Source organism: Hemicordylus capensis, chromosome 2 (assembly GCF_027244095.1).
Source record: "Hemicordylus capensis ecotype Gifberg chromosome 2, rHemCap1.1.pri, whole genome shotgun sequence".
Classification (NCBI taxonomy): domain Eukaryota; kingdom Metazoa; phylum Chordata; class Lepidosauria; order Squamata; family Cordylidae; genus Hemicordylus; species Hemicordylus capensis.
Genome location: NC_069658.1, coordinates 248256146 through 248268203, shown reverse-complemented (window position 1 = coordinate 248268203; position 12058 = coordinate 248256146). Strand labels below are relative to the sequence as shown.

At 43.8% G+C, this 12058-nt stretch overlaps 1 protein-coding gene across 6 annotated transcripts in view; it reads right to left on the bottom strand.

Annotated features, from left to right (window-relative positions):
* Positions 1–5012: 5012 nt before the first annotated feature.
* Positions 5013–12058, bottom strand: part of LOC128341835 (zinc finger and SCAN domain-containing protein 12-like) — a 28902-nt gene continuing 21856 nt past the window's right edge. For 4 of the 6 annotated variants that reach the window (XM_053288415.1, XM_053288416.1, XM_053288414.1 and 1 more), the window contains exons 4-7: positions 10380–10500; positions 9739–9821; positions 7696–7822; positions 5015–6603 (exon numbers count right to left, since the gene is read on the bottom strand). In XM_053288415.1, coding sequence (XP_053144390.1) covers positions 5834–6603; positions 7696–7822; positions 9739–9821; positions 10380–10500 — 1101 coding nt within the window. In that variant the 3' untranslated portion in view covers positions 5015–5833. Of the gene's footprint in view, positions 6604–7695; positions 7823–9738; positions 9822–10379; positions 10501–12058 lie in introns of all 6 variants that reach the window. The other 2 variants (XM_053288417.1, XM_053288418.1) reach the window with 2 other exon arrangements.

The following is a 12058-nucleotide window of genomic DNA, read 5'->3' as shown; positions in this document are numbered from 1 at the left end:
CTCCTCCAGAAACCAGCCCAAAAATTCCACCTTGCTGATTGGCTGCTGAGCAGCCAATCCGTGAGACAGGTTTCTCGCTCTGGTTTTTGACTAGGGGAGGAGGAGGAGGAGGGAGAGAGCAAGACTTAGGGAAATGTTGCTCAGAATAGACTCCGAAGGCTGCCCCTGGGAAAGAAGAGGAGGGAGGAGAGAGCAGAGGCATCCCAGCAGCAGAACTACCCCCTTGACGCCACAAAACCACCCAGCGAGGGGGGCCAAACAAGACTGAAAGATTAAGAGGAAGGGCTCACACTGTGTGTGATGAATGAACCCCTTGGTCCAATTAGAGGTTGGCCTATGATTCCAATCAATTGGGATTCTCAACGTTGGGCCCCAGATGTTATTGGACTTCAGCTCCCGTGATCCCCAACCAAAGGCCACTGGGGCTGGGGATTATGGGAGTTGAAGTCCAATAACATCTGGGGACCCAATGTAAACACCCTGGCACCCCCTACTGGATACAGGGGGTGCTGTGAATTAGTATAGGGTCCCTTTTTCACCATGTCTGAACAGGCCTAATGTTAACCATTTGTGTCAGTGGGGAGCACCACCACCGCCTGCTTCCTTCCAGAGGCTCACTATATGGGCTCCCTCAACTGCTAACTTATACATTGGCATCACCTCCCAAACGGGCCCTCCCCACCCTCATGGTTTATACTTGTATTTTACAAGCCTATGAATATTTGGCTGCCAGTACAGCTGAATAGAGGATGCAAAAAATGATCTCCATTACAGTATTGATATACCCATGCAAACCATCCACATTGGGAGGGCAGTCTAACCTAAAACTAAGGCCTAGGGAACCACAGCACAGCCATCTAAATATGAAGTCCCATAACTCTCTATGCCTCTTCCACACTGGAAACTAAGGGATTAATTCCCCCAGCCCTCTCTGCCCAGGGAGGTAGCCTTTACCTCTTAAGGAGTAAATCTGCTACAGCTGTTGAGAGAAACATAGACAAGGGGCCCATATAACTCGCTGACACCTCTAGGAAGATAAGGGAAGGGGGAAATGGAATAGGCTATAAAGGGTGGATTTTGGGAAACTGATACAAGTTAAGGGATGGTCAATTGTTTCGTTCTGATGTAAACAAAGGTGGATCTGCACTGATGATAGGCTTTGCATTCCTTCTAAGACTTTTGTTACACCATGATAGATGACTAAGCTACCCTCTGTGTATAAATACTTACCTGTAACTGGGGGTCTTCGCTCTCAATTTGGGTGCGCCCCGAAAGCCTTACTTGCTAGCAGTAAACATCCCATAAGCTTTTCCCTCTGTGTGTGTGTGTGTGTGTATTATTTGGCATCGTGCACCACCCAGACAAGAACCAGCTTTCATGGTTATATCAGTATTAAATCAATTTGAGGGGTCAGGTTCTATTTGGTTGCCATATTTTCCCCACTTCAAAGAATAATCCACTATTCTTGAGCCACTGGACACTCTTGCCAAAGAAAGGTGCCCATCTGCCCCCAGCCCTTCCAACATTATGCTAAGTATGAACTCTGTGCAACCCAGTAGGGTTGTTGTACCACTGGTTCACAATCTTGTCAGCTGGCATAGTTCAACTTTCATTTCCACTGATCTGTCTTCAATGTGGCCTTCAGGTTCATCTCCTCCACAAAATTACAATTAGGGAGGCAGATCTACAGTTCTCTGGTAAATGTGAGATTATGTTTGATTATAGTGTACTGAACTTAAAGAGGTTTTCAACAGGAATAAAATCCTTGATTATCTGTTTATGTCTAATCAATGACCCCTTTGATGCATCAAACAATGTTTTAACTGAACATATTGATAGCTAGAAAGGTTCCAAGTCCCTTGTTGTTCTCTTGCAGCAACAAAACGAAACAAGAGTCTTGTGTTACCTTAAAAACAGTTTATGCTTGCATACTCTTCATGGACCTTTGTGGAGAAATGGTCTGCTTGCCTAAAGCTTGGCTAAACAATCACCATTTTATTTTGTCAAAAACCCGAACTGGAGTCAACCACGTTCTCTTTAAAAACCCAATTTCAATGTGCAAAGAGAAGCAGGTGTCACCTTAAGTGGTGCCATGGGGAAATGCTTGATTAACAATCAGAAGGTTGCCAAATTGAATCCCCACTGGTACTATATATCCAGTGATCTTGGAAGATGCTGAAAGGCATCATCTCAAACTGCATGGGAGGAGGCAATGGTAAATCCCTCCTGTATTCTACCAAAGGAAACCACAGGGCTCTGTGGGTGCCAGGAGTCAAAATCAACTTGACGGCACACTTTACCTTTAAGAGAAGACTTCCTTACCTATCAGTAATTCACAGCTCGCTAATGGTTGTTATGGGGACATCAGGGTAATCCATCAAGTTAAGAGATGCAAATCCAATGCTACCAGCTCAGGTAATTGTTTCCCTTTTAAATGGGGAGCTGATAACAGTTGGGGCATTGCTGGCCATTTTCATTGCACACATACCCAGAAGATAACTTCCAGATTTAGAGGTGTTAGGCTGATTTTCCTATGAAACTCTTTTGTGTTTGAATATAAATGAAAGAAGCTTCTTAACACTTGCAGTTGCCTCCTTAATGAGGTATGCCTTAAAGAGTTCCTTCTTGGTGAGGAAGAACTCTCAGAAACCTTCTAGGCCAGGAGTGGGCAGCCTTCTAGGAGAAGAGCCTCGGGAGCTATCAGCACAAAATAGCAGATTAATGAGGTGGCTTCACAAAATGGCTTCAACCATTTTGCAGGCTTTGCATTTTGTGGCATCACAAAATGGTGGCTTGAGGAGGCTGAGCACAAAATGGCAGCTTGTACAAACATTCACAACAGAACAAGGGATTTTACTATCAAGAGCCCTGAGTTTTGGGAGCATTTTGCTGCAGGACAGGAGATGAACAAGAGGCTGCTTTGTGGGAGAAGAAACTGGAGAGAAAAGAATGGGAAAGAAAGAAAAAGCAGCTCTGAAGAGATTAAAACTGGCACAGCCCTGCCACCACTCAGCCAACCAATCAGATTTGCAGTGCTGACTGGAAGGGATGAGAGGGAGGGAAAAGCAAGCCCAAGGACCTGAAGAGTTACTTTAGATAAGCCAGAGCTACCTAATCCTGGCCTTGTGCTAGGACAGGCCTGCTCAAGTCTTTGGCCCTCCTGCAGATATTGGCCTACAACTCCCATAATCCCTGGCTATTGGCTACTATGGCTGGGGATTATGGGAGTTGTAGTCCAAAAACAGCTGGGGGGCTAAATTGAGCGGACCCATGCTAGGCCATAAACCAGAGTTTAGACCAGGCCTGCACAACTTCCCCCCCCCAGCTGTTTTTGGACTACAATTCCCATAATCCCCAGCCACGGTGGCCAATATGGGAGTCAATAATGGCCAATAATCATTCATTCAATTTCCATACCGCCCTTCCAAAAAATGGCTCAGGGTGGTTTACACAGAGAAACAACAAATAAATAAATAGTGGCCAATAATGGGAGTTGTAGGACAACATCTGCAGGAGGGCTGAAGCTGAGCAGGCCTGGTTTAGCCTTTCTTTTTTCCCCGAGAGCAGCAGCCATGCTTCTTAAGTTATGTACTTTTTGCAACCTTTAGGACCTCTTGATCTTAACCATATGATCAGGGAGTATGTTATAATGTATCTTGCTTTTTCATACTATTTTTTCCATTTTTTGGAAACTGCTTCAATGACTTTGGTCAGTTGTGCAGCATGTAAATCTAATACATACATTTTCATTCTTCTTCTACTACTACTACAAATATTTATATACCGCTCTTCAACCAAAGTTCAAAGCACAGTTTACAAATAAAAATATGTAAATCTTGATGTCGGACCCTGAGCCTTTTTTGGGAAGGGTGGTATATAAATCAAATAAATAAATAAAATGATTCCCTGTCCCCAAAGGCTCACAATCTAAAAGAAACATAAGGCAGATACCAGCAATAGCCACTGGGGGATGCTGTGCTGGGGCTGGATAGGGACAGCTGCTCTCCGCTTGCTAAATATAAAAGAATCACCACTTTAAGAAGGTGTCTGCTCAGTTAGCAGTAACATTCTAGAATGTTATTGCTTATACATTCTCTTCCTCCTTTATAATAAACTAAGCTTTCCCACTTTGTGCTATACATTATACTGTGCTGGATTTTATACTTCACTAGTCCTACTTGCACACTGCCTACTGGTCACATGCTGTGTAAAGGTTTTCAATTTGGGGGTTTCCCTTAGGCTCCAGGGAATATTTACTTCATGTGGCTGAAGATCCCACATCTTATTCATGGTGGCAGAAGTTAAGGAGTTTTTAAAATTATTATTATTATTATTATTATTACATTTATATCCCGCTCTTCCTCCAAGGAGCCCAGAGCAGTGTACTACATACTTAAGTTTCTCTTTCACAACAACCCTGTGAAGTAGGTTAGGCTGAGAGAGAAGTGACTGGCCCAGAGTCACCCAGCTAGTATCATGGCTGAATGGGGATTTGAACTCAGGTCTCCCTGGTCCTAGTCCAGCACTCTAACCACTACACCACGATCATGCCTAGTGAGATTTGAGATCTAGGAAGCACAAGCACAAATCCTCTTTCATGTCATGAGTGTCAAAATGCCATCAAATTAATGAACTGGATGCATTTCTTAAATCTTGGAAATCTTTCTTTAGGAAGAGGCTTATGGGGAAGGATTGTAGATCAGTGGTAGAGCACATGCTTTGCATATATAGCATTTGCCTCAACACTAGAGGTTTTCAAATTTTTCTGATATTAGAAACCAGGTCATCTTAAATTCTGAGTCCTGTTCCTTCTGAGTCAATGCAGGTATAACCTGTATTTAACATCTACTTTTTAAGGGGGTCATCTTAAATTCAGAGTCATCTTTGATTTGGGTAAATAAGGTACAAAGTTCAGTCCCTAGCATCACCCAGTAGGGCTGAGAAAGGACTGTCTGGAATCTTAGAGAGCTACTGCCAGTCTGTGTAGGTAATACTGATCTAGATAGACCTGTGGTCTGACTCAGTAGAAGGCACCTTCACATACCTCAAGCCTATCGAGAATTCTCAAAATCTTTTGAAAACTAAAGTTCCCTGGGTTCACTGAGGAAAGACAAATGACAGGAATAACAGTTTAATTCCAAACAGCATTATTTATAATTAAGTCCCATTAAAGCTAATGAACATTATTTCCCAGGTATATTTAGGTTTTTTCTCTAAGCTAATACATTGAAGTTTGCTACTGTAGCTTTTTGTGTACAGTTTTACACTCCCTGGCTGGCAGCCTGACTAAATTACTCAATAGTACTACGCAGGTGTTAATTTAACTCATACTACTAAATTTCAATAGAACTTCCGCTTGGAAACGTAGGGTGTCAGCCCCTCAGCATAATAGGGGACTGGAGCAACTGGAGGCCTTGATGCCAGATCTGAGCTCTTGAGGGATGTCTGCTGCCAGGTGATAAGCTACCAGGGTTTCTTAACCTTGGGCCCCCAGATGTTGGCCTACAACTCCCATCATCCCCAGACAAAGCCTATGTGGCTGAGGATGATGGGAGTTGTAGACCGACAACATCTGGGGGCCTAAGGTTAAGAAATCCTAGCCTAAAGAGTTATGGGGAAAGTTTAATTTCTAATCACAGAACCTGCTGGCAAGCCGTTTTAGATGATGGAGTCTTATGTGCTGGATGAACACCTCAATCCACTTCTCAAAGTGTCACCCGCAAGGAATATAGCTGCAAACCCTAGAATATAAACTCTATCAATATAGTCAGTGGCTTCTCTGATGCTTAATCATGCTTTCTTTCCAAGAGAAATGCTTGCCACACTCAGGGCATTAATATGGTTTATGTTCCTTGTGCGTTCTCTGATGCCTGTGCAACTTATCTGTCCGACAGAACCTTTTCCCACACTCAAGACATTTATAAGGTTTCTCTCCATGAATCATCTGGTGTTGCCTGACATTATCTCTACGAGCAAAGGATTTCCCACACTGGGGACATTTGTATGGTTTCACTCCAGTATGCATTGTCTGATGCCTTATGAGATGTGTTCTCTGATCAAAGTATTGCCCGCACTGAGAACAGGATGGTCTCTCTTTAAGATGAATTGCTTGGCTACTTTTCAGTGACTCCTGAATAAAGATCTTCCCATTCTCTTTCACTTCTGTAAGTTCTGTATGGGCACTCTGAGGTCTAATCAAGTTACTTCTTTTCCCATATTCAGAGACTTCATATGATTTATCTCCTGTTTTGTCCGACATGGGGCATTCGTGGTCCTCCTCCGTGTTAAGCATCATAGCAAATTCTGATTTGTAGCGGTACCTTCGGCCATACTTTGAGAACAATGGCATTTTTCCCCTTTTGTGCACTGTGGAGGTTTCTCTAACAGCAGCAGGAAGATTTTGTATAAGGTCAGTGCATTCATTCTCTCTCTTCACTGGATTCTTCCCCTGTTGTCCTTTAGACTCACATCTCTGCTCATGAATTTCAGCTGCCATGGGAATATGCTGTTGCGATAATTCTTCTGAAGTCCAATATGTTTCCTCCAGCCTTGTCTCTCCCTCCTGAAACTTCTCCATGTTGATGTAACTTCCTTTCTCATCACCTGAAGAGAACAGAGAGAGGAAATTTGTCCATGCTCTGGTCAGCATTCCTCCTTCTTGCTCTCTTTCTCTCCCTCTGTGGATCATTTTGAATGGCTCTGCTAAACATGTATACAGTATGCAAATCGAGCCACAGTGTATATGCATATCTGCACAATTTATTCTGCTGATTGTCATGGTGTGAAGAAAGTCAGCTGGGGTGGTGGGTACCACCATGGGGACATACGGTCATTGTGATCTTTGACAAAGTCTACACCCTTAGAGATGGAAAATAGGTGATAGTATTGCAATACTTTCATCTTTCGATGTGTTTTGATTTTATTGTCCTGACCATTGGACCTGCAGTGGCCAAATGTGCAATGGTGTTTTAAAAGCTTTAAAAAAACACACACACCAAAAACTACTATAAAAGTTTGATGTCAGAGGAATGGAAATGAAAATTGACAGGAATGTCCTCCAAATATTCCTCCATGGAGAGAATACAACAATTTGTTCATTGTTACCCTAACCCTTTGCTTTGTGCAAAAGTGACTGCAGTTTTACGCTAATCATTTGTGGGTAAGGATAAAGAAGGGGTGATAACACAGAGAAAGCTGTCAGTGCAACAATGCTGTTACCTATTTTCCATCTTGGGAAGGGGCAGATGTTTCCAAAAATCTCTATGAGTATTTGTGCTCATAATCTCAGTTGTGTTCATTTATCTCAATTTCATGCAAGCCACAGGGGCAAGTTGAGAGGAGAGCTTGGGAGAAGAGAGCTGGTCTTGTGGTAGCAAGCATGACTTGTCCTCTTAGCTAAGAAGGGTCTGCCCTGGTTGCATATGAATGGGAGACTAGAAGTGTGCGCACTGTAAGATAGTCCCCTTAGGGGATGGAGCCGCTCTGGGAAGAGCATCTAGGTTCCAACTCGGGGTATATATTAAAACCCATATATGCTTGGTTTCTTTTGATACATATATTTACTAGGATTTCAGAGGACATGTCTGTGGCTCTGTCCCATCCATCTTTCATTACTTCATTTCACATTCTAAAAATAGCAAATAGATGTGGTGATGTTTATTACATTTACTGGACCCAAGTGGAAGAGATTCATACCCAAATAATCTAAGTTCCCATGATCCTCCTGCAAGACTTGCCAGAACATGATCTGTTGGCCTGGCTGTGTCGGAGCCTGTTCAACAATGTGCAAAGATATTTGTGACTCCCTGAGGTTTACCAGTTGCTGAAACAAGAAAAAGAAAAAACCCCTCTCCCCATCAGAGTCTTGTAGAAAACAACAGCAGCTGCTAAAGCAAGATGTCACGCCCTTTAAATCAAAATCTAGGTCCATTAGAATTTTCAGACTTCAGTAAATATACAATGAAATATTGAAGCCACACCAGTAGTGGAGCCAAACCAGCGGCGGCCTGTGTCCTGCCCCCTACATCTGACGTGGTGGTTAGCCACACCCCTGTGTCTGATGTCAGACACAGGGTCTGTGATCTGGCTCCTGAGTGGGGCCACGCGGCCCCATTCGGGAGTTAGATGGCCAGCACTGCATTTGCAGCATGGCCAGGAGAGGCTCTCCTTGCCATTCGGGAGCTAGATCGGGGCCAGCACTGCGTTTCCAGCGTGGCTCTCCCTGCATTTAAGGCAGAGAAGAGCCGATCCCGGTCGCACTGTAAATGCAGCGATGGCCATTTAACTCCTGAACGGGGCCACATGGCCCTGCTCAGGCACTAAACCAGCCCCCAGCATCTGACATCAGACACAGGCATGTCAGGGCCATGAGGTGCGGCCCCTGAGGGGCAGCGGCCTGGGTTCTTTGAATGGTCCAATGGTGGTTATGCCCCTGAGCCACACTTCAGATTTAAAGCATACAACTGGGTGATTCATGTAAATTGAGTACAGGCTTATAAATACCCACTTTCCTAATTACCTATGGTGAGTAGAAACTAACTCCAGGTCGCTGAGCAGGAAACCTTTCATAAATTGAGAGAACAATTTTTCTTACAGGACATCCATATGCCTCAAATGAAATGGCCAGATACTTAGTGTGACCCTCTTGCTGCAATCCTATATACACTTGGGAAGATGGTGTCCTCTAAGTATTTGGCCATTTCCAGGGGCAAAGTTGAAATTGGCCCCACTGAGACAAGAAGTTTGGATGAGTCCCTGAGTCCCTTGCTGCCTTCTTCTCTCCCTACCTCTTGTCTCTGCCGTAGAACTATAGGGACACCCTGAAAAGCAAAACGTTCTCAATATGCCCTTCCTCTCACTCCAATGCAAATATTTCTCCATGACATTTGACATTTCTCCATGTCAAATATCACCACTATCCCAGTACTTTCAGCTATTTGGCAGTGCTCCATACTTACAAAGACAGGTTGCTGCTTGGAAAGCTTACTTTAGCCAGTGGAAGAACATGTGCTCTGCATGCAGAAGGGCCCAGGTTCAATCTCTGACATCTCGAAATAGGCTGGAAAATACTCCTCCCTGAAACCTTGGAGAGTTGCTGCCAGTCAGTGTAGAGTAGGCAGTACTGAGCTAGATGGACCAATGGTTTGACTCAGTATAAGGCAGCTGCCTGTGTTTCTATATTTCTAAGTATTCTGCAGCTGCATGGGAGTTTCTAATACATGAGTGCATCCCACATAGATGGGGCCCGTCTAAACAACTCAGCCACATGGGCAACTGTCTACAGAGAGACCAACTGGATACAAAACTGCCCAAGGACTTTTTGTATGGGGTGGTATATAAATGTACGTACGTATTGACTAACCTAACCAAAATAAATAATAAATCATGGACCCGTTCTTATAACAGCCCTGCTCAGAGGATGTCATGATGGGCATCCCCTTCCCAATGGCATGGACAGGGCCACTAGAATTATACCAGTCCCATGAAAGGATATGCTACCCCTGCTAACTGGGCCAAGAGACACATTGTTGCCACTCAATGAATCTTGCAACGGTGATTCATATATTTGGCCAGGAGAGAGCAGCCACTCAGTCTAGTATAGCATTCTTCTAGTGGCTTTTGCTAACGTCTCATTTGTGGTTCTTTTTTAGATGGTGAGCCCCTTTGGGACAGGGAACCATTTCTTCATGCCTGTTATGAATGATTAGAACTAATCCACCAGGACTGGACACCACAGACCTCAGTCAGCCCAGTTTCAGCCATTTCCTGTCCTTCAGGAGGAAGCGATGAAATGGAGTGACTTGAGCACTGAATTCCATTCCCTGCAAAAGATGGAAGGGAGATTTTAGAAGGGGAATTGGTCCGGGATTCCTATCTATTTAACAGCCATGCAAAGTGGGAATGTTGGTAGAGGCACCTCATGATGCAGAGGTCATAAATAGTGTCTCTGCCAAAATTCATGCTCCTGTCCAACTGCAGGTAGGACTGGGGAAAACTTCTGCCTGAAACCTTGGAGAACCGCTGCTAGTCAGTGTAGACCAGGGCTGCTCAACTTCAGCCCTCGTGCAGATGTTGGCCCACAACTCCCATAATTCCTGGCTATTGGGCACTATGGGAGTTGTAGACCAAAAACAGCTGAGGGGGGGGCAAGGTTGAGCAGGCCTGGTGTAGACTGATCTAAATGGACCAAGGGTCTGACTCAGTATAAGACAGCTTCCTATGTTCCACCCTAAGCAGTTCAAGAACACAAGAGAGACAGAACAACACTTAATTTTGTTTTGCTGTTTTACACTTTGGGAAATTTTTCATGGAAAAGTGGAACATACATGTATACATAACAGTTATAATAAATAAAGTAATATAACTTGGTGAATCCTTACCTGACAAGTTGATCTCCCCGTTACCATTGTGCTTAGCTTCTTTGTAGGTCTCTCCATGTGCAACATCCAAGAGTTCCTCCTCTACATTCGAGGAACCCACAGACTCTTCCTGCAGTGGTCCCTGAAACAGTGAGGATGATCCTCTCAGAACACAGGCAGAAGGCTGGGAGTGTCACTGTTATGGATGTTTCTACTCTTTTAAATCCTATTCTCTTTGGGTATAATTTAAGACCCTATTTTTGCCAAGTTCACCTCACAAGAACTTCATAGAGGATGTTCTAAGGCTAAGCAAGCTACATAATTATGAATATCAAGCAGGGTTGCCAACTTTTCTCTCTCCTTGGCCTTTAAAGGGGACATGGCAGGCACAGTTCCAAGAGATGCAGTGCTTGAGCGTTATAACTTGTAAGATATTCCCCTTAGGGGATGGGGCCGCTCTGGGGAGAGCATCTAGATTCCAAGCTCCCTCCCTGGCTTCTCCAAGATAGGGCTGAGAGAGATTCCTGCCTGCAACCTTGAAGAAGCCGCTGCCAGTCTGTGAAGACAATACTGAGCTAGATGGACGAATGGTCTGACTTGTTAAAAGGCAGCTTCCTATGTTTCCTATGAAGCTGCCTTGTACTGAGGCAGACCATTGGTGCCTTTAGCTCAGTATTGGCTACACTGACTGACAATGGCTCCCCAAAGTTTCATGCAAGGTCTTTTCCAGTCCTGCGCGTGGATGCTGTCAGGGATTGAACCTGGGGCCTCCTACATGCAAAAGAGATGCTCTTTCAGCAAGCTATGGCTCCATATAAAACCTCCTGCTAACTTGGCAAAGAGGCACCTTTTAACATGGTGATTCTCTTTATTTAGCAGTGGGAGAGTAATTGGCCCTATCCACCCCCAGCATAGCATCCCTCCAGTGACTGTTGCTGGTGTCTAACTTATGTTTCTTTTAGATTGTGAGCCCTTTGGGGACAGGGATCCATCTGATTTATTTCTTATTTCTCTGTGTAAACCACCCTGAGCTATTTTTGGAAGGGCAGTATGGAAATTGAAATTATTATTATTATTATTAATACTATATGGGAAATGCAGCACCTATGGATTTTGTACTTATTGTGCAGTTGCTAAAGACACAGATGCCCTGGAAGTAGTAAAATGAGGCAACCTTAACATACACTTCAAAGCTGCTGGAAGGCTCTGGGATAGGAGTAGGTTATGTCTGGCACACCAGCTGTTGAACTACAATTCCCATAGCCCCCAGACACAATACATTGACAGGGGATGATGGGAGTTGCAGTTCGATTCCAGAACCCAACCCACATTCTGTGTGCTTTTAGAAATGAGGACAGGAGCAACTCTCGAGCAACTTGTCCAGGGTAGCAATGTATGTTATACCTGTTTAGTCATGCTTTTAGTTTATCGTTTTAAAGTTTAAGTTTCAGAGTTTTTATCTGTATTTTATACTCTTTTAATTGTGTTTTTAGATTGTGAACCACCCAGGGACTTGCATATGCAGCAGTATAGAAATGTGTTAAACACATAAATAAATATATTAGTGGAGAGAGGGTTTTAAAAATGTTTCCCCACTTTTTATCTCAATAAGATTACAACAGTGCATATAATATAATCAAGGATAGCAATGATATATGTGAATATAACTGAAAAAGACAAGAAAAGGAAAGTGGGGGAAA